The sequence below is a fragment of the Alnus glutinosa genome, chromosome 14 (genome assembly GCF_958979055.1).
Source record: "Alnus glutinosa chromosome 14, dhAlnGlut1.1, whole genome shotgun sequence".
Classification (NCBI taxonomy): Eukaryota; Viridiplantae; Streptophyta; class Magnoliopsida; order Fagales; family Betulaceae; genus Alnus; species Alnus glutinosa.
In genome coordinates, this window is record NC_084899.1 from 4,816,932 (window position 1) to 4,835,733 (window position 18,802).

Genomic DNA, 18,802 nt, shown 5'->3' on the forward strand with positions numbered 1-18,802 from the left:
AATTTTGTCAAACGCTTAAACGCTTAACTACATTTTTAAAAGATATTTTTAAAATTACACATTTTAAAATCGTTTTTTTTTTTTTTTTTTTTTTTTTTTTCAAATCACAAACTAGGAATGAACTAGAGCCGTCGGTTCTAATTCAAATAAAGCACTTATTTGGGAAGCTTTTGGTCTTCTTTTTCCTTGTCTTGTCTCGATGTTTCTAGCCCGTTGGGTAATAAAGTTTCCAAAAGGTTTATGTAGGGATGCTACATATCCCAATCACCAAAAAGCTGTAACTCATAATGAGCCGAATAGTGATTGTGTTGTGAAATATTTGTGTGTTGTGTAGTAAGAAGTGATTGATGTGATATAAAATTTGAGAATGTTTCATAGAAATGTGAGAAAGTTTTGTTTAGTATTGGGTTTTTTTATTTGAATAATAATAAAAAATGATTGATGTGATATAAAAAATATAAAAAAGTTAGAATGTTTTTTTTTTTAGAGAAGTGAAAAAAAATAGTGGGAGAGTTTGAGTGATTTGTCAAACTAACCCTTGTATTGCCAACACTACTTATAGAAGTGAAGCTTATAGGAGTTCAACCTCCATACAAATTTGGATGATAAACGGAGGTAAAAGATGATGTATGATGTATCGCAATTATGATCATAGCCTTCTGGAAAATGAAAGGACACACTAAAATGAAAAAAAATAAAAAAATAAATAACTCTATCAAATAAACATGCTTAGATATATGGTAACTGCAGACTTATACACATATATCAACGACTGGCAGTAACAAGAATCAGCACAAATAGGAATGATTATTGGGGGCAAGTCAAGGCCAGTTAGCTAGAGCTCATGGCTCTGTTGGGCAGAATCATGAATAGGAAATATTTCTATTCTCAGATAACAGACTGTGAAGAAGGCCTCCCACCATGCAAATTCACCAGTCTCCTACCACTTAGTGGTACAACGTTATCATAAAATAATAATAAGGGGCATTCAATATTTATCTATCAAATTTGAACCACCATAAGCTTCCTTAAGGAAAACAGTACTTCTCGCACCTCTATTAGTGATGTAAAACATTCCATGACGCTTGATCAAGCAAAGCAATAATCGAGATGGTAACAGATACTCTGAATGAAATGCATCCAATTACGCAGACGTCATCCGGCCGCTTCTCTATAGTCAAACTGAGGAGCTCATGGAGGACTGCCACCACCCGTTTCCGAGCTTTTGGATCTTTAGCTTCAAATCTCCTTGCATTTTCTGCCACTTCTCGAGTTCCTCAAGATAACTCATGTTTGGCCTAAAGCCAGCAGGAAAATCCATTGTAAACGCATATGGACCTTGATAGTTACCGTCTTTCGAGATTCTGACCTTCCCTCGAACCACAGATGAGTGCATAACCCCTTCGCATGCTAATCTTTCCTCGCGGGTAGTGACTGCCAGTGAAGAATCCCAATTTTCCAAATGAAGACAAGCCTTTCCATCGAAATCCTTCACTGTAAAGAATTCTGGGTATTTCGGAATAAATGACTTCTTGAAGTCATTAGGCAAACCCAATTCAGACTCGATTAATTTGATTTTTTTTAGTGGTACACGACAATCAACCGATAACATTAACAACTTCCTCAAATTCTTAACCATGATGGGTTCCATCAATTTCCTAGCCTCGGCTTCTTCATTGGCAATCTTTTGCGCTTTGTCGGTGAGCCTAACAGAAGGGGGTGGTGTTCGGTTACCACCATCAACGCGGAATATTGAAGGATACTTCTCAATGATAGCCATGAAGCTCCATTTCTGAACAAACCCAACTTGTTTTTTCAAGTCTCTCGGAAGGAGAGACCGGAGTTTCTCGGATTGGATGATGGACTTGAGCTGAAGGATTAGACATGGCTTCTTCTGAAAGTCCATTACTCTATCAAGTTCTTGGACTCTGTGATAGATTTTCTTCTTGGGTCTCCTACCTCCACTTGATTTGTGCTTAACTGGAACCCACATAGAACCAGTTCTTCTATCGTAGATGCTCATTTTCTGCAGAGGAGAACATTTAAGAAGCTGGCTTAAGTTCACGACATGGAGGTACATGGACCTCCCGTACATTTTGAAAGAACAAAGGGGTATGTCTCTGGGACCAAACGTCGATCAGTTGTAGTGCACAGACGGATTTAGATCCTCTGCAATACCCGATCCTAAAAATCCCCTCGATCCGTTGCTTCAGCATTTCTAAACCTACAAACAAAACATTCCATTTCTTGAGCCTTCCATCATATCATCAATACCAATAAATCAAAACCGCCCATTTCATGCTTTCATCTATGGCTTAGAGCTGTTGAACAAGTGCATCCAGGCTGTGAGAGTATAATAAAGCGGGCGTGAATATTTTAGATTTTTAGGGAATGGTCTGATGAAGTTGGGGCGCTTTTTTCCCTATATTGGGTTTGATCTGAATCGCCATCGTCAAAACAAATAATCGCAAATACACGTTCGAAAACGAAAAAATAGAGCGAAAACTAACCTGCTCAGCTGTCGTTTTTCTGGTGTCAGCCTTGGATTTACGCACGAAAACAACAAAAAAAAAAAACTCTGAGAATCGGTCGGAAATCAGTGAAAAGTGAAAACCGGGGAGACTGGGTGGAGTCGTCGATTATTATCTTAGGGAAGGGTGCATTTCCAACTGCGATTTTTAGAGAAAAAAAAAAATGTGATTTTAAATTAAATTATAAAAAATAAATATTTTTGAAAATTTGTGTTTTTAAAAATTGCGATTTAAAAATATACAAAAATTATTTTTTCAAATCGCAAGTAAATTGGTATTTTTTTAAAAATGCAAATTTTTAAAAGCTAAATTGAGATTTTATCAAATGCTTAACTGCGTTTATAAAAATTATTTTTTTAAATTGCACATTTTTAAATCACTCTTTCAAATTATAAACCCAAATGAACCTTAAGAGAGAGATACGGAGCTTATAGAGATTATGATCCTTTACAATTTTAAAGAAATTTTAGATTCTCAAATTATATTAATTTAGGTTTTTTCTTTTCTTTTCTTTTTTTTATAAAGAACAGTGTGAAAATGCTTACTCTTTTACTAAACAAAAACACTGTAACGTTCAAAGTTAGATTTGAATGATCAATGGAGTATCTTTAAAAACGAATTTAACTTCGAACATTTGGCTAAACAAGGAATTATTTAAAAAAAAAAAAAAAAAAAAAACTAAAATCTCATTCCTTACAAACTAAAAATCAACAATAGCATCCTAAGTTATTATTAAAACGTATTTAACCCTATTAAAGGTATTACAAAAATGACTCACAAAGAAAAAAAAAATAAAAAAAATTAGCAAACAAGCCATACATTTTTATTCTATAGTTGTCATACAATATTGAAGTAACCATTCCAACCAATTCTTAGTTTAATTTTTGTTAAAAAAAAAAAATACAAAATAAATACAAGAGTTTGGTTGGAACTGTCATATTAACATTGTAATATATAACATTTTCAATTATTTAATTAGAAACATTCCCAAGTATTAAGTATTTGATGTTCTCGCGGCTTTAGATAGAGAGAGAAGCTCTTAACTTTCTAGAAAGAGAGGGTGCTTTTAGAGATTTGCTAGTCGGCACACCTCCCTCCCCCCCCCCCCCCGGCCTTTTGACCTCCAAGTTCCTAGTGCTTTGAAGATTTTGTCCTTCCTTGGCATAACCAATGGAAGATGGGTTTTCTTCCAACCACTATAGAGGGTGTTTTTAGTCCTCCCAGTTAAATCCAGTGGTGGTTGTATCTCTCCTAGTCTTTTTAGGCTATGGATGTGTTTTGTTTTTTTTAGATTTTTTAGTTTTTGGCAGGAAGGCACTTTCGAGAGGTTTTGAAGGGGAGTGGCTGATTCATTCGTGTTACCGACAGTATGTTTCTGGTCAATCTTCGAAGCTAGTCTCAAGGTCTAGACCTGTGCATTTTTGTCGTTTTCTGTTCGACACGTGCCCCCCAAGCTTTGTTCGCCGTCTGTCTCTGGCCTCGTTGCCGCTTGATACGGCTGATCTGAACTTCCGTGCTCGGTCTGTGATCATCATGCGTCAAGGTATTTGTCACCTTGAAATGCGCGTGATGGCCACGTTACATCCTTGGTGCTGTGTCTGGTGGCGCCCGATGGTCTGTGGTGAATGTTTGCTGTTGGGTGTCTTCTGGAGACGACACGTGGGTACACACACCATCTCCAGTGGTGGCCCTTTCTGACGACAACTTTGTTTGAGTGTTTTATGATTTTCCCCGTGTTTGACAGGTTGCTCAATGGTGTTTTTAACCTAGTTATTGCTGTTTGACCTGGTTTATTTGTAGCATCTATCTAGTTTGATCTGAGTCTTGTATCTCAATTTGGTGGTAAATTATGTATCCTTATGTTGGTTATACTCTAATTTAATTAATAAAAAGATTAATTTTATTCTCAAAAAAAAAGAAAGGAATTAAGTATTTACAAATATAAGTCAATACATTATTGATAAATGAGTAGCTCATCAACAAGTTGAGATGGCCGAGTTGGTCTAAGGCGCCAGATTAAGGTTCTGGTCCGAAAGGGCGTGGGTTCAAATCCCACTCTCAACAATGTTTATCGTTTTTTAACTTCCCCGTCGTCTCTGCTGGAGCCCACATTTTTAAGCGATGTCAAAAGATCTCCACCGTTCAAAAAGACTTCCACTGCAAGATCATCATCATACTGCCAAACAAGTGGTACATTCAAATGGTACGGTACACATTCATCCAAAATTCCACCGCCCGCGCTTTTTTTTCCCCATGAATCCATAAGCAAGAGCAAGTTGAAAAATCGCCAAAAGCGCAATAATGGCTCAGGCCGCGAGGCTCAGCCTGCGAATGCAAAAGGAGCTCAAGCTCCTCCTCTCTGACCCCCCTCACGGCGCGTCGTTCCCACTTCTCTCCGCCGACTCTGACCTCTTCTCCCTGTCCTCCATCGATGCCCGTAAGTTGTTCTACTGTGGTAAAATTTTTCATTTCCAATTTTCGTATCCCACAAATCTTCGATTGTTGGGGTTAAATTTTTGGTGGTCGGTCTTTCAGAGATTGAAGGTCCCGAAGGGACTGTATATGCCGAAGGGATCTTTCACATTAAGATTCAAATACCCGAGAGGTTTGTAAAAAAATTGAAATGGCGAGGATTCTATTCGGTTAAAATTAGACCTAAGCCTGGTTGGTTTCTAATATTTGCTAATTTGGGGTACTGTTTTAGTGACAACTTGTGGCAATTGCAGGTACCCATTTCAGCCTCCAAGTGTTACATTTGCCACACCCATCTACCACCCTAACATCGACAATGGAGGCCGAATTTGCCTTGACATTCTTACTCTTCCCCCAAAGGTGATTTTGTATTTTTATTTCTTGTGATTGCTTGTTAAAATGGTGCGAGTTGATTATTATTCTAGGGACTGTGCATAGCTTGAAATTTCAGCTTTGTGCTTCAGTAATTATTTGTGGTACCTTAAAAAAAAAATGATTATGTTGTTCCCTGTTGGAAATCTTTCACTAGTATGTCTAGTGATGTGGCGTATTTGAAGAGAAAGAAATGCCGGAGCTTTGAAGATAGTGAGAGGTCCATGGCGGAGCTAAAGACGTTCTTTTCTAGACCCTTTTCCAGTGGATAGCCGCCTATAATTGTTTTTATATTTATAGTTTTCATGACTCTTTTTTTTTTTCTTTTTCTGGTTAAGTGTTTTTCTTATATAATTGAGTGTGCGCTTTGGTTTTTAATGAGATTGTTTACTTAAAAAAACAAAATCTTTTACTAGTTTGCCAATGCTTTGTGATTGTAAGTTCGATGTGGACAAGTTTGAGGTTTGTGATTTAGTATGACCAATGTATAGATTTTACTTTAGTTAGTTGAAAGACAAATGTGGGTGGTCTCGATGCATTTGTGAGGTGTAGTTGGGGTTTGATCTATATATACATATATATAGTTGTATACCTGCAAAGATAAAATAGAATGATTATATGAGTTAAGTTGCTTGACTTTCTCCAGTTTTTTTGCATATATGTTAAGGTTTTGGTGATGCAGTGGTTATATTGATGGATATTAAAGTCAAAGCTACAAAGGATTACTGAAAGGAAGTGATAGTTACTCCACTTGTGGCGGGAGTGGGACTACAATAGGCAACAACTTACTCAATGAATATTATTTGCTTCCTTAGGACACTAATATCGGTCGGATCACAACGGTTCTTTATCCAAATATAAATGAGATTAGCTTATCTTTTACTGCCGCGTAATTACTTCTACTTATCTGCTGTATCTTCGTCTAGGTAGCTCTTAGTCTTCTCATGGGGTTTGATCCTTTCCCTGTTCTTATCTTCATGTGCGTCGCCAGCTTCTTCTCTATCTTCCTTATCTCTTTGGGCGTTGCCAACTTCAAACTACCAACTTGATCGTCTTCCAGTTGCATGTATTTCAGATTGGCCTTTTTTATTCTTTGGGGTCTATCAAATATCATTTAGATTAAGTAGCTGATGACTCTGTTTAGGAAGCTTCCTTTTCATCAAGTGTTTATGAACAATTTAGATTCCAGTTGGTCATCTGAATATGTCCAGGGCGGTCCTTCTTCAATGTGGTGGCTTTTAAAATTTATTTTTTCCCTTAACTTTCTTTGGTTTCTACACTTTTTCCTGTTGGTAGGCAAAGGTTAGTTAGTGCTAAATACAGATTAAGAAACTAGCTCTTAAGTTGTATCCTTCTATTTACATTCTAAATATTTGATAAACTTGGTTTTAATAAGATTGGTTTATTCCTTATCAAAAAAAAAATATATTTGATCAACTTGTCTGGCAGTCACCTTTCTTGATAAGTTATTGGCCCCAAGAGGAGAGATGAATGGGAGATTGCAGTCACCTTATTTAGAAAATAGTATATCAATGTAATTGTGAAAACCATAATCCTATTATCTTATATGAACTGCATCTTTTGTTTTCATAATTTTTGAAAAATAACAGGGGTCAGTAGTTGAACTATTTGGCAAAAGATATTGATAACCTGTAATTGGTTGGGAAATTGTGTGTTCTTTTGTCAACTAGCAACATATGTTTTACCCATATCCAATACCCTAATTCCTTGAAATGCTTAAATGGTAATGCTGTTTAAAAATTGTGATTTTGTTCGTCTTTATCATCTATGTTGTAACAAGGTATTTGTTGTGATTAATTAGGGGGCATGGCAACCATCGTTAAACATTTCAACTGTGCTTACAAGCATAGGGTTGTTACTGAGTGAACCCAATCCTGATGATGGCCTAATGTGTGAAGCGGTAAGTGGATATGCACACAAATGGTTTGGTACAAGTTTTGGTTACAAAAGCCTGCTTGATTTGATGTATGTTTGGATAAATGTGCAGAGTAGAGAGTACAAATATAACAGGCAAGCTTTTGACCAAAAAGCTCGATCAATGACTGAGAAATATGCCAAGGCTGGAGCAAGTGGGAATGCCTGTGGCAGTCAAAGCAATCAAATTCACTCAAAAACAAGCACGGTATTAGTGTGAAGTTGGTTAAATTCCCTCTCTCAACCCCCCCCCCCCCCCCCCCCCCACCCAACCCCCACCCCCTTCCCCAAAAAAAAAAAAAAAAAAAATTGATGCCCCTTATTTTTTGTTTTTGTAAATCTCTGATTCCAGATGGAAGTTAACGCAGCTGGGAGGGAGTCGAGACATGTAGTTGATGAGAATGTTGTAAGTCATAAGAAATGTGGAACTAGATGGAAGTTGTCACTGGAATCCTCAGGCTTGACCCACAAAAGGGATGGTGATGGAGAAGTGAATGAAGTGCCTAATGACCACATCTTAGTTTCTAATTGCAAGAAACAGATGGAAATTGAAGAAGCCAGAAAAGAGTCAAAAGGCATGAATGATGATTACATTCGGAGTCGGGATAAGCTATGTGGATCCAGGCGGAAATTATCACTGGAAACCTTTGATCAATTCCAGAAGGGAGATGGCAATGACAAGGTGAATCTGGTTCCAAATTGCAGCCTGTCACCTAAAGCTCAGGAGCCTTCAGTGACTTCTTCAAGGTCATCACTGCTGAAGGCTGGTAACCTCTATGATAATCAAGAACAAGATAGTAAATCAGTAAATGACGGCATAAATATGATATCAAAGAAGCTGACTGTTGGCAAGAAGCAGCCACTGGGATCTTCAGAAGCATGCCAGAGAAGTGATGGTTGCAATGAGGAAATGATTGTGAATGCCTGTAAGTCTGATTCAAATGCATCTCACGAAGCCTCACCAATTCTTCCGGTGGTTAACAGTATTGAACCGCTTCATAAGGATTTTATCAATAAAATGGAAAATAGCTACAGTGATTTAAATTGTAAGAGGCTCTGTTATGTTGGCAAGAAGCTTGCATTGGGCTTCAGAGGCTCCTCACAGACACAGGAAAAGGATGACAAGGAAAATGTGGTTCCAGTTCACAAGAAACCACTTCCGCAGCCGAAAAGCCCTTCGATGGGTTCATCTATGTCCTCATTTATGTCGAAGGTAGGGGAGTTTTATGAGAGGGAATCAGATATTAGTGGTTCAGATGTGAGTCACAAGAAGAGTAGGATTGGTCGAAAGCTGTCACTGGGTCCGCTGGCTCAATTGCAACGGAGCAATGATGATAGCCAGCTGCTGGTGTCACACTCTCAGAAACTCTCTGAAGATCCATCCAAAGCCCTGCATATGCAACAAGATTGCAGGTGGGATGACAAGCAGAAGTCGAATTATGATAACAGTATTAAGATTGATGAGGGAAGCAAGCGGCAGAAAACAGATGGATCACCCATGTCTGAATTAGTAATTGTTCTAGACAGTGAGGATAGTGAGGATGAAGAGAATGTGTCTTTGAGGTCTAAATCATTGCTAGCTCGAAAGCGCATTGGGAAGTGGAGAGCTAAAGCTTGAAAGTTCTCAGATTCCAACTGAGCTGTTCTGTATTAACTTTTTCTTAACCGACTCTATAGTATGGTGCTTGATAAACTATGAAAATTCTGTTCTTTTAAATTGTACATCTTGTAGCATTAAGAGGTGAGAACGTGTTCAAATTAGTTTTGTGTCATCTAACTGTTCTTTTATTTTTTATTTCTTTTGTACTTGTTTCTTACTATTTTTTTCACCACAGAGTAGATGGGGATTTAGGGGTGTAAATTCAGATCGGGTATAATCGGCCAGGAAACCGGATCCGGGCATTAACCGGCTTCGGGAATCCGGGAAACCCGGTTGGTACCCGGGTCTGAGTAACCGGGTACCCGGAGCCGGAGCCGGGTATTGAGTTTAAAATATCCCGGTTATATCCGGGTACCCGGCTCCGGGTAGCTTAGTTTATTAAAAAAATAATAATTACCCCCCTACCCTAATATCACACTGCTTAGGAAGGGGGGCTTTCCGGTCATTTTATTAGTTTAATTGTTGCCCTAACACTTTTACTCTTTTACCTTGGTCCCTTTGCCGCCGCACACTACCTCACGTTCACTTCAATCGCTCGTTCAGCCCACATGCCACAGCCCGACAGCCACTAAACCAGCTTTGCTTTGCAGAAGCATATGCATGGCCAGCTTTCAGGTAGAATCCCTTCTATTTATAGCGCTGGTATTGCTTATATATGTGATGCTCTGGCTATTTTAATTCTCCAAATGAACAATAAACAGAGGGCTTTCTTCAACATTTCGTATAATTATATTGGCAACGAGGCCTTATATTGTTATCACTGAAGTCCATAAATCACATAGATGATTGAAGGCAATAAGCAGTATCAGCTTCCATTTTCTCCAATCAAATCAGCGTGTTGTAGGTGAGTTTGAAGCAGCATACAAATACTGCCATCCAAATCTCAAAACCAATCAACATATTTTGTTGAAGTTTTGGGTTGCTTCTTTGGCAGTTGGTATCGATTGTTCTCAAACTTGGCTTTAACTATAAGAGAATAAAGCAGTTCTGCCTCGGCTGATGTATCATAAGGCATGCTCAAGATACTTCAAAAATACCACCCGGTCCGGATAACGGGTTTTACCCGGGTATCCTGGAAAAAACCGGTTAACCGGGTACCCCGGGTGTTGAAAATGAAAAACCGGGGACCCCGGAGCCGGTTCCCGGTTTTTACCCAATACCCGGGAACCCACTCCGGGTTTACACCCCTATGGGGATTCATGTTAATTAGCTGTGTATAAGACAGCTCATATGAGACTTAATTGTCCAAATAAATTTTGAAGTTGTCTACTCGGACAATTGGTTCTAACAATAACTGTCCAAATTGCTAATTAATAATTGTTATGAATTCCAATATGAGGGCTAGGGTTTTGCTACTCTCTTGCACATCTTAATTATTTGAAAGAGTAATATTTACTACCACCTAAATATACAACTTTTCACCACCTTGCCTATGTGGCAAGGTGGTCTATCACCTTAATTTATTTTTAAAAAATAAAAAAACTCAAAAGTAGTGGGGGACTACTTTGTCACATAGTTAAGGTGGTGAAAAGTTGTATATTTGGGTGGCATTGATTCATTATTCTATTTGAAAACTTCTTCAAAACTGGGGTTTGCCCTTTTAAATTCTTAATCTATAATAATGATTGAAAACAAACTGAATCACACTTCTTTCATAGCTGATAGTTACAACTCTTAATTTCTTTTTTTTTGGCTAATATTTTCCATACAACTTTAATCATATACAAACAATGTTTACCACATTAATAAACAAATTAAGTTTTAGGCTTGGGTTTTTACTGTGAGGAGTGCTTATCACTTAGGTAAGGAGTTAACCGCCCTTGCTAGTGGCCAAGGCTCAAAGTCAAACCAGAAAAAAGGAGTGTGGAAGTTCATTTGGTCGCTGCGGGTGCCTAATCAGATAAAAATGATCTTTTGGCGTTCATGCCATAACATTCTACCGACTCGCTCCAATCTGGTTAAGCGAAAAGTAGTTGAAGATAGCTTATGCCCTTGTTGTAAAAGGGAGCCCAAGACAACCCTTCATGTTCTATGGAATTGTCCGACAGCTCAGGACGTTTGGGGGGGGGGGAGGGGGGGGGGGGGGGGGGGGGGGGAGAAAATCGTGCTTTCAAAAGTGCATAATTGAGTTTGTCAGTTTTGAGGCATTGCTGGAAGAGTTCATCCACCGTTTTGATAAGGACATTGTGGAGTTTATGGTGGTTCTGGCCCCCCAGATTTGGCTTCGCAGAAACTCATATGTGTTTGAGGGTGAATTTCGACATCCAAATGCAATTTTTGTTGGGGCTGTAGGGGCTTTGGAGGAATACAGACGTTGTTTGCAGCTAAATAGGGAGCTGGTAGACAAAGAGCAGGAAGGAACTACCAAGGCCACGGAAAAGAAGTGGACTCCTCCCCCTGAGGAAAAAACTAAGGTAAACTAGGATGCTGCTGTAAATGCGAAAGGGAATTGCATTGGATTGAACATAGTAGCAAGGGATTGCAGGGAGATGTTTTTGGGTGCTAAATGTATCAGGAAAACAATCGTGGTTAAACCAAAGATAGCCGAGGCTATGGCTGCCCTTTGGGCTGTTCTCTTTTGTAAAGAGGTGGGATTTTTTGAAGTAGTGTTCGAAGGAGACTTTGCGCAAGTAGTGGGAGAGATCCTCCCCAATCCCCCCGTATTTGTCTTCGAGTGGCCACCTAATTGAAAGTATAGTCAAAGAACTAAATGGTTTCCGGTCCGTAAGCTTCGTTCACGTTACTAGAGAATGCAACATTGTTGCACATACTTTGGCAAAGGAAGCGGTTGAACGTTATGAAGAGATGTGCTGGATAGAGGAGACACCAGACTGTATTGGTAGTGTTATTTGTAGGGAATGTATTGGTCCCTAGATTTCATTTACTGGAATCAATTGTTTTTTCTATTGGTATTGTTCTATCAATGATATGAAGAGATTTTCCGTTCAAAAAAAAAAAAAAAAGTTTTAGGCTTGGGTCCAAAAGTTTTAGCCCATGGGTCGACCTATTTATTTTTCTAAAAGAAAAAAGAAAAAAAAGAAGACACATGTTGAGCTTGAGTTTGGGGGCTTAAAAAATAAAAAAAATAACGCCAAAGGCCCAAAAATGGTTTCCAAAAGAAAAAAAAGGAAATTAGAAAGAGGGTAAAATCCGATGAATTTGGGTGCCCGTAGAGAGGCGGTTGGCCTTGTTTCTCCGACACTAAATAAATTCCGTGAACTTAAAAAGAGTCGTAGAAGAGGCGTAGGGTAGAGATAGAGAACAGGACGATGGCTTCGATTTGCCTCTCAATCCCCACCTTGAAAACCCTAGCCATGCCCTATCCATCGGCAGCAGCATCTTCAACTCCATCATCTTCTTCTTCTTCTTCTTCTTCGTCTGCTACTGCTTCGGGATACCCATGCCGTCTCGTTCGCTGCAGATTCTCTGTGGTTACTATTCCAAGGTTCGGTTCTCGTCGCGTGGTTTTAAGTAACAGTGGGAGGGCGAAGAGGCAGGTCGTCCGTATGGCCCCCGATGAGGAGAAGCTCACCCGCCGCAATCCTCTCGATTTCCCCATCGTATTTCTCTCTTCATTTCTCTTTGATTTTCATGAATTCCTTCATTTTCACTGATAATCAATGTGAAAGTACTGTGAACTATGGTTTCCCTGTTGAATTATAGATAATGTTTTCTTTTAATTAAAAAAAACGAAAATTTCAATCAGAAATCCGTGGAATCCTCTAGAAGCAAAAATTGGAAGTTAAGCTTATGAGATTTATTGCTGAAACCTATATCCCTTAATTGAACTTCTATGTAAACTGTCTCAGAGAAACCCTTTCTTTCCGGGAAAAATCTGCTCTATTTGTAGTAATGCTTGTGTGACTGTTTAGAATGATTGGGAAGACATCATGTGGTTATACAACTCTAGAAAAATCAGCTTTCACTTGTTCCCAAATTTTGGGGCTTGGGATGAGATTGGAGCTCCAACATTCTAAGTCAATTCAGTAAAATTGTTGAGGGACTCTAATGTTAGCAGTCTATGGTGTTTTTAGATGTAGTCCCTGGAAGTAGATGGGCTTTTCACTTTTGTAGGGTAGGTGCATCTCAATCTTTCAAAGAGAGGACTTACTTGTGGTTCTATATGGGAAGCCATAGCATATGATGTTTTTAGAACCTCGTTGCATTTGGTCTATTTTTCACTATGTATACTTTCTGTTTGTGGCATTCTGATATATAATGTATTTCGATCTGAATGGCAGGAGTGGGAGAGGCCGAAGCCAGGGCGTAGACCCGATATATTCCCCCAGTTTAGCCCTATGAAAACGCCACTACCACCTCCACTGCCATATGATCCTCCAGAAGAAGATGAGGAAGACGAAGAGAAGAAAGAGGAAGAGGAGGAAGATCCTGATAAGGAAGAGCCAGAGCAGCCTGAGAAGCAGTAGAACTCTGTCAGTGGCAATTTTGTTTGTATTCACTTAGTTCATGTTAGCTCTTGCTTTATCTGGTGCATATACAGAGTGGATGATGATTTAATGGTCATCCTTGTAGAATGCTGCGTAAGTGTTGTTTACAAGTTTGGGCTGAAAGGATTACTCACAACTCGTGTTGAGATATTTTTGCAGGCTAATTTTGGGGAATAGCTTTAATTTATGTTTTGGTAGACTTGTAAGTGATTGATACTAGAGATTGGATTCAATGAATGATTGCTTCTGATGTGGGAGTCAGATTGACTGTTTCCCTTCCCACTCTTTGTAGGTTTACTCGTTTAATAAGTCTATTTAGTATACTGTTATACAACTGCCATATTGGGATGACGTGGTAATGAAAATCAGTCAAACTAGGCCTTGTAAAAAATAAAAATTAAAGACTGATATAATGATATTCACTGCCATGTCATCTCAGTTTTATGATAGTCGTCTATTAAGTAGCATTTCTCTTATTCGATTGGTTTATTTTGGCTTCCCCGGACAACTTTAAAATATAGGATAGTTCTTCATAAGATAATTGCAAGCAGACATGGTCTTTGGCGGCTTGTGCTCAATTGCCTATTTAGAGAATGAGTTTCTTGTTCCTTAAACAGAGTATGGTTCTCTAGTTCCTGTTTAGTACCTGTTTATTTTCTACATTTTTGAAGTAAATTGCTATTCCTGCCAGAGATCTGTTTAGTTCATGTTAAATCTTGCTTTATGTTCTTCATGTATGAAGTAGTAAACGATAATGGTCATTTGAGATAGAAGGTTGCTTAACTGTGTTTCCCAGCAGTTTGCAGGCTAATTTTGAAGCTTAGGCCTTCAATTTGTGTTACGTTAAATTTTGTAAGCAATTGCCATTCGTGCAAGAGAGCACGCAAGGTTCTATAACAAGTCGTTTAGTCCATGTAGCATCCGACTTGTAGTTTAGTATTTGGTAAAGCTTTTTCCACTTCTAGTTCAACTTCAAATCTTCGTCTTCATCGACTTCTCTCCTTCTCTTAGTTAATCTTATTGTGTTATGTTATTTTAGTCGGATTGGACATAGAATTAACTACAAGAAGACTATGCCCTATCAGTTTCATTATTTTAAATAATTGAGGAGAAAAAAAAATTATATATTATTCTATTAGTTTGGCCCAAAAACATAATTCTGATTCTGCGTATTAAACATACTTATGTATAAAAGTGACATGTGCTTCTTACAAATTTATTTTTTTAATAATATTAAAAAAAATATATGTTTTTTACATATTTATTTGACACATGTTACTTTTACACGTAGAATGAAAAAAATTTCTACAAACCGATTTGTAGAAATTTTCTGTTCAAGAATTTATTAGTGCCTTTTCTTATAAAAGAGAAATGTTATGAAAGGTTGAAATCAAATAAGTTAGAATTAGATTTAATGTTTTAGGCATCTAGTTTGATTTAATATTAACCCTTTTACCGAATAATAATAATAATAATAATAAAAGAATAAAATTGAAACCGTATGACATGAGTATTGAGTAGAATTTAAGGTCTATCTTTTGTATAAAATGAAAAGCAAACTAAAATGTGACATGCCCGAGCGGGGGGCTGAGGGGCCAAATGACACCCTTAGTCGCCATTGAATAGGAGTGAGACCAATTTCTTTCAATATTTAATCAAATATTTATTTTTTAATTTTTGAAAACACGCGTGTTGTGGATCCACCACTTATGCACGTACGCGTCATTCTTTGGTCAACGTTTCCGCCGCCTTGCGTGTAAGTGTATAGCTATTGTTGTTTGCAAGAAACAGATGGACGGGCCGGTAGGTCTGAATGTCTGCTGAAGAGAAGATTGGCAGGTACCTAGAGAATTCCAACACAATGCCACTCTCTTTTCTCTTCTCTCTTTTCAACATTTAAGAATCCATTTCCATCTCTTCCTGTGTTTAGCCATGGTATGTATGTACAATCAAATCTTAATTTCTTTGTGTGATTGATTAATTTAATTAATAATCTTCTTAATTTGCAATTTGCTTCTCGTTTTTTGTTGCAGTCTCTCACACCTTTGATGTTTAGGTCGGTGGTGAGGCTACTGACGTCGCTAATTGGTGAGCCCGCCGCTTCGGTCTCAACCTTACTCTACTATAGCAATCTTCTACCCCAGAACATCGTTCTATTGAGATTGGTCCGGCACGAATTGCTCGACGAAGAAAATTATCTCTTCCATTTTCTCGTCAACTTCTTGAGATGTTTCTGGTAAATGTTACTGTGCCGAGGTTTGACTCATCTTTTTTCTCCATCTTATTCATGGATTTATCGAAATAAGAGATAGGTGGTTCCTCAATCGATCTTAACCTTTTTTCTATTTATATATTTAATAGTTGCATTGCGGATGCGGCCTGTTTTTTTCATGCAACTGTAATCTTGTGTAATTGGTGAGCATATTGATTTTAGACTTCCAACTCATAATGAATAATATTTTGTTTCCAAACACTTCCCATGTCAATATGAAACTTTGTTTGAAATAGTGATATTTTGTGTATAATTTCGGTGAGGTAATGCGATTCTTTACACACATTTCATACTTGTCGATGTTGCGTGTTTAAAGTGGACTTCATTGAAAAAAAAAAAAAAAAAAAACCAAGATTATCTTTAAACAATTGACTTTTGAGCTCTGGATGCTGAACTGAAACTTAATTTAGAGTGCATTAATTCTTTGATTGGTACTAGTGACTCCATAAGAGGAATTAAAGTCCTGTGTTGTCAATTGAATGTCCTGACAAATCAATCAAATATCCAATGGATAACTTGGATGAATTGTAGATAGCAAATAATGCTCTTTTTTTTAAAAAAAAAAAAAATTATTAATACCATTCATTTAAAACCAACAATCTAAATCTTGCCAACAATGTCAAAATGCCAAAAAATAGGAGAGTGAGTCTAGTGGTTTTGGTTGGGGCGGCCGAATCAACCCATTCACTTTAGGTATTAACCTGTAAACGGTCAATCTGTTTGGTACCCGTTGAAAATAATTAGTAATCGGCTCTATTGGAGCGGTTACCGGTTTTAACAATTATATATACCTGGTTATAACCGGTAACTTGGTACATATATATAAAATAATAAATATATTAATTTAAAAAAATAAAATTATGTTTAGGTTTTATTATTTTAATTTTCATGCAATAGGTTTTGAATGTCGCTTAACAAACCTATTGCATTAAAAGCTCTAGCAGATCTGATGTAAGCCTTAGACATCACAAAAGATGGGGAAAGCAACTAATAAGCATGGAATTAAGTGATGTAATCATGAAGAGAAAAAGAAAATTAATGCAAAAGCAATAAAGCACAAGAGCACGCAAGTGGCTCCTATGATGTTCAAAGGCTTAAATCTGCATGGAGCATCCAAGCAACCCACACATGTATGTGCATGCATACAAACAAATGAATACAGGCTCTAACCAATCGTACTGTTATTCCCATTCAAATCAATTTAGGTTTTAATCTGTCATAATATGAGAAAAGAGGAATTCTGCAAATGCCATGCCAACAAAATGGAAAATACCATAAATTCAAGACATGCAAATTCGTTAGCACAATATGGGCAACGGGAGCTTCTCAAGCAACATGAAAATCTTGAATGAAAATACATCAGGAAAGGAAAATATAACATGAATAAGAACCTTGAGTAAACTATTAACAAAAAAAAAAAAAAAAAACCCTTGAGTAAATTATGAACGAAACCTTCTAGGCCCAATAACCAAAATAGTGAAATAGGCCCAAAAATTCAAATTTTTTAAATTTTCATATCAAGTTCGGATAACCGAGTACCAATCGGTAACCGAAGGTTATTACATATCCGGTTTACCGGCTACCCGATTTTGGCCAACTGGCTACTCCGGTTACGGTTACCGATTTTAGCTAATAACCGATAATTGTAACCGAGTTTTCACCTTTACCCTTTACTCCAAATAGTTGGTATGAGCCTTTTGGGTGATCGAACTATCAAAGTATCCATCAAATTCACGTTTTTCTTTTTCTTCTATTTTTATATTGTTGGCATGATCTAGACCCAGGCCAGCTTGATAGATTTTGAGGTTGAAAAACAACAAAATTAAGCGAGACATTTTTAATATTTAAATATTAATTAAATAATTCTCATTTTCATTTTTCAAAAAAACATATTGCTTCTTGCTATTATTTATTTTTTCAAAATACATGTAAAAGTCATCATTGTTGCACGACATTTAGTTTTAATGAATGACATATTTTGTGATGAGCTCATTTTATGTATAATTTAATTTGCACAAAACAAATATGAACGATTGTGTCTGAACCCGTTCATTTTAAATTAACTGTTCATAAAAAAATAAAAAATAAAAAATAAATAATGTACTGCACCTAGACAATACCCTAAGCATTACATGGGATCTGAATCCTTCAACTTGTTTTGTAACTTTTTAGTAAAGCTCCACAAATTAAAGGTATTATGTTCGCATGAAAAAAGTTGTTGTAATTTTGCCCAGTCCCATACCATTTTTATTATTTTTTTTCATGGTCGATGAGCTCAACTAACTCCAATTTTTGAAATATCTTCCTAATTTATTATTGGTGTTGCAATTTCTTCAAAATAACAAAAATACATTTCATAAAATAAAAAAGGATTACATTTGATCCCACGTGGTTTAACGATTTTATTATTTGTTCTGTTATTCATTTTGTATCATGAATGATATCTTGTTTATGGCTAAAAACGGAGATGGTACTTCTGTCTAACTTCCACCCAAAATGAATAAAAGTCTACGCTAACACCTTTAAGAAACAGACATGTGTCCTATACCTCATTAAAAATCGAAAAATTAAAAAATATTAAAAACTTTTTGAAAAAAGAAAATAGTGGGGGCTCAAACCACTTAGACACCCCTAGCCGATTTAATAGTGGCCGAACAAAAAAAAAAAAAAAAAAATACTAAAGTTTAAAAAACAAATAAAGAGAAGAAAAGAAAAATTCTATGAAACCCAAATGGAAAGGGGTGGCTGTGAGCCACCCCCACTGCCCCACACATTGTGGGGGACCCCTCCTCCTTGATTTAATTTTGGATTGTGCCCTTCTTTTTTCGTTTTGATTTCCATTTTTTAGTTTTTTATTATTTTGATTTTTACGAAAATATGAGTATTATATGAAAGCTAATAGAACGTGATCATTTTTCTATTCAAAGGGACGGCCAAGGCTAACAAAGGGACTTAATTGCAATAAAATAACAGTTCGATGTATCTAAATATTACGCACGTAAATTTGTAAGGCAATTTTGAAAAGGATTGTAGATAGGCTAACAGTGTATTTAAAAAAAATAAAAAAATAATAAAAAAAACCTGCAACGGGAAAAAAGTTGTCATCTGTTGT

At 37.1% G+C, this 18,802-nt stretch overlaps 2 protein-coding genes, 1 long non-coding RNA gene, 1 other non-coding gene and 1 pseudogene across 4 annotated transcripts; 4 read left to right on the forward strand and 1 right to left on the reverse strand.

Moving 5' to 3' along the window:
- Window positions 1–866: 866 nt before the first annotated feature.
- On the reverse strand, window positions 867–2,654 carry LOC133857598 (protein WHAT'S THIS FACTOR 1 homolog, chloroplastic-like; annotated as a pseudogene).
- Window positions 2,655–4,514: 1,860 nt separating this feature from the next.
- Window positions 4,515–4,595, forward strand: TRNAL-AAG (transfer RNA leucine (anticodon AAG)). Its single transcript has one exon. It is a non-coding gene; the product is annotated as a tRNA-Leu (tRNA).
- A 135-nt stretch (window positions 4,596–4,730) lies between these two features.
- On the forward strand, window positions 4,731–9,082 carry LOC133857750 (probable ubiquitin-conjugating enzyme E2 37). Its single transcript, XM_062293087.1, has 6 exons — window positions 4,731–4,968; window positions 5,067–5,136; window positions 5,258–5,363; window positions 7,198–7,296; window positions 7,384–7,518; window positions 7,663–9,082. The coding sequence occupies exons 1-6, from the start codon at window positions 4,833–4,835 to the stop codon at window positions 8,926–8,928; spliced, it is 1,812 nt and encodes a 603-aa protein (XP_062149071.1). The 5' UTR covers window positions 4,731–4,832; the 3' UTR covers window positions 8,929–9,082.
- Window positions 9,083–12,123: 3,041 nt separating this feature from the next.
- Window positions 12,124–13,700, forward strand: LOC133857293 (uncharacterized). Its single transcript, XM_062292503.1, has 2 exons — window positions 12,124–12,530; window positions 13,212–13,700. The coding sequence occupies exons 1-2, from the start codon at window positions 12,240–12,242 to the stop codon at window positions 13,395–13,397; spliced, it is 477 nt and encodes a 158-aa protein (XP_062148487.1). The 5' UTR covers window positions 12,124–12,239; the 3' UTR covers window positions 13,398–13,700.
- Window positions 13,701–15,190: 1,490 nt separating this feature from the next.
- LOC133857704 (uncharacterized) lies at window positions 15,191–15,891 on the forward strand. The gene is made up of 2 exons (XR_009898365.1): window positions 15,191–15,353; window positions 15,452–15,891. It is a non-coding gene; the product is annotated as an uncharacterized LOC133857704 (long non-coding RNA).
- Window positions 15,892–18,802: the final 2,911 nt, after the last annotated feature.

Bases quoted from the DNA above. Each gene is read 5' to 3' on its own strand.
- LOC133857750 (XM_062293087.1), top strand. From the start codon at position 4,833: ATGGCTCAGGCCGCGAGGCTCAGCCTGCGAATGCAAAAGGAGCTCAAG. The intron at 5,137-5,257 runs GTTTGTAAAAAA...TGGCAATTGCAG, and splicing joins AAGATTCAAATACCCGAGAG to GTACCCATTTCAGCCTCCAA. The intron at 7,519-7,662 runs GTATTAGTGTGA...CTCTGATTCCAG, and splicing joins TTCACTCAAAAACAAGCACG to ATGGAAGTTAACGCAGCTGG.
- LOC133857293 (XM_062292503.1), top strand. From the start codon at position 12,240: ATGGCTTCGATTTGCCTCTCAATCCCCACCTTGAAAACCCTAGCCATG. The intron at 12,531-13,211 runs GTATTTCTCTCT...TCTGAATGGCAG, and splicing joins ATCCTCTCGATTTCCCCATC to GAGTGGGAGAGGCCGAAGCC.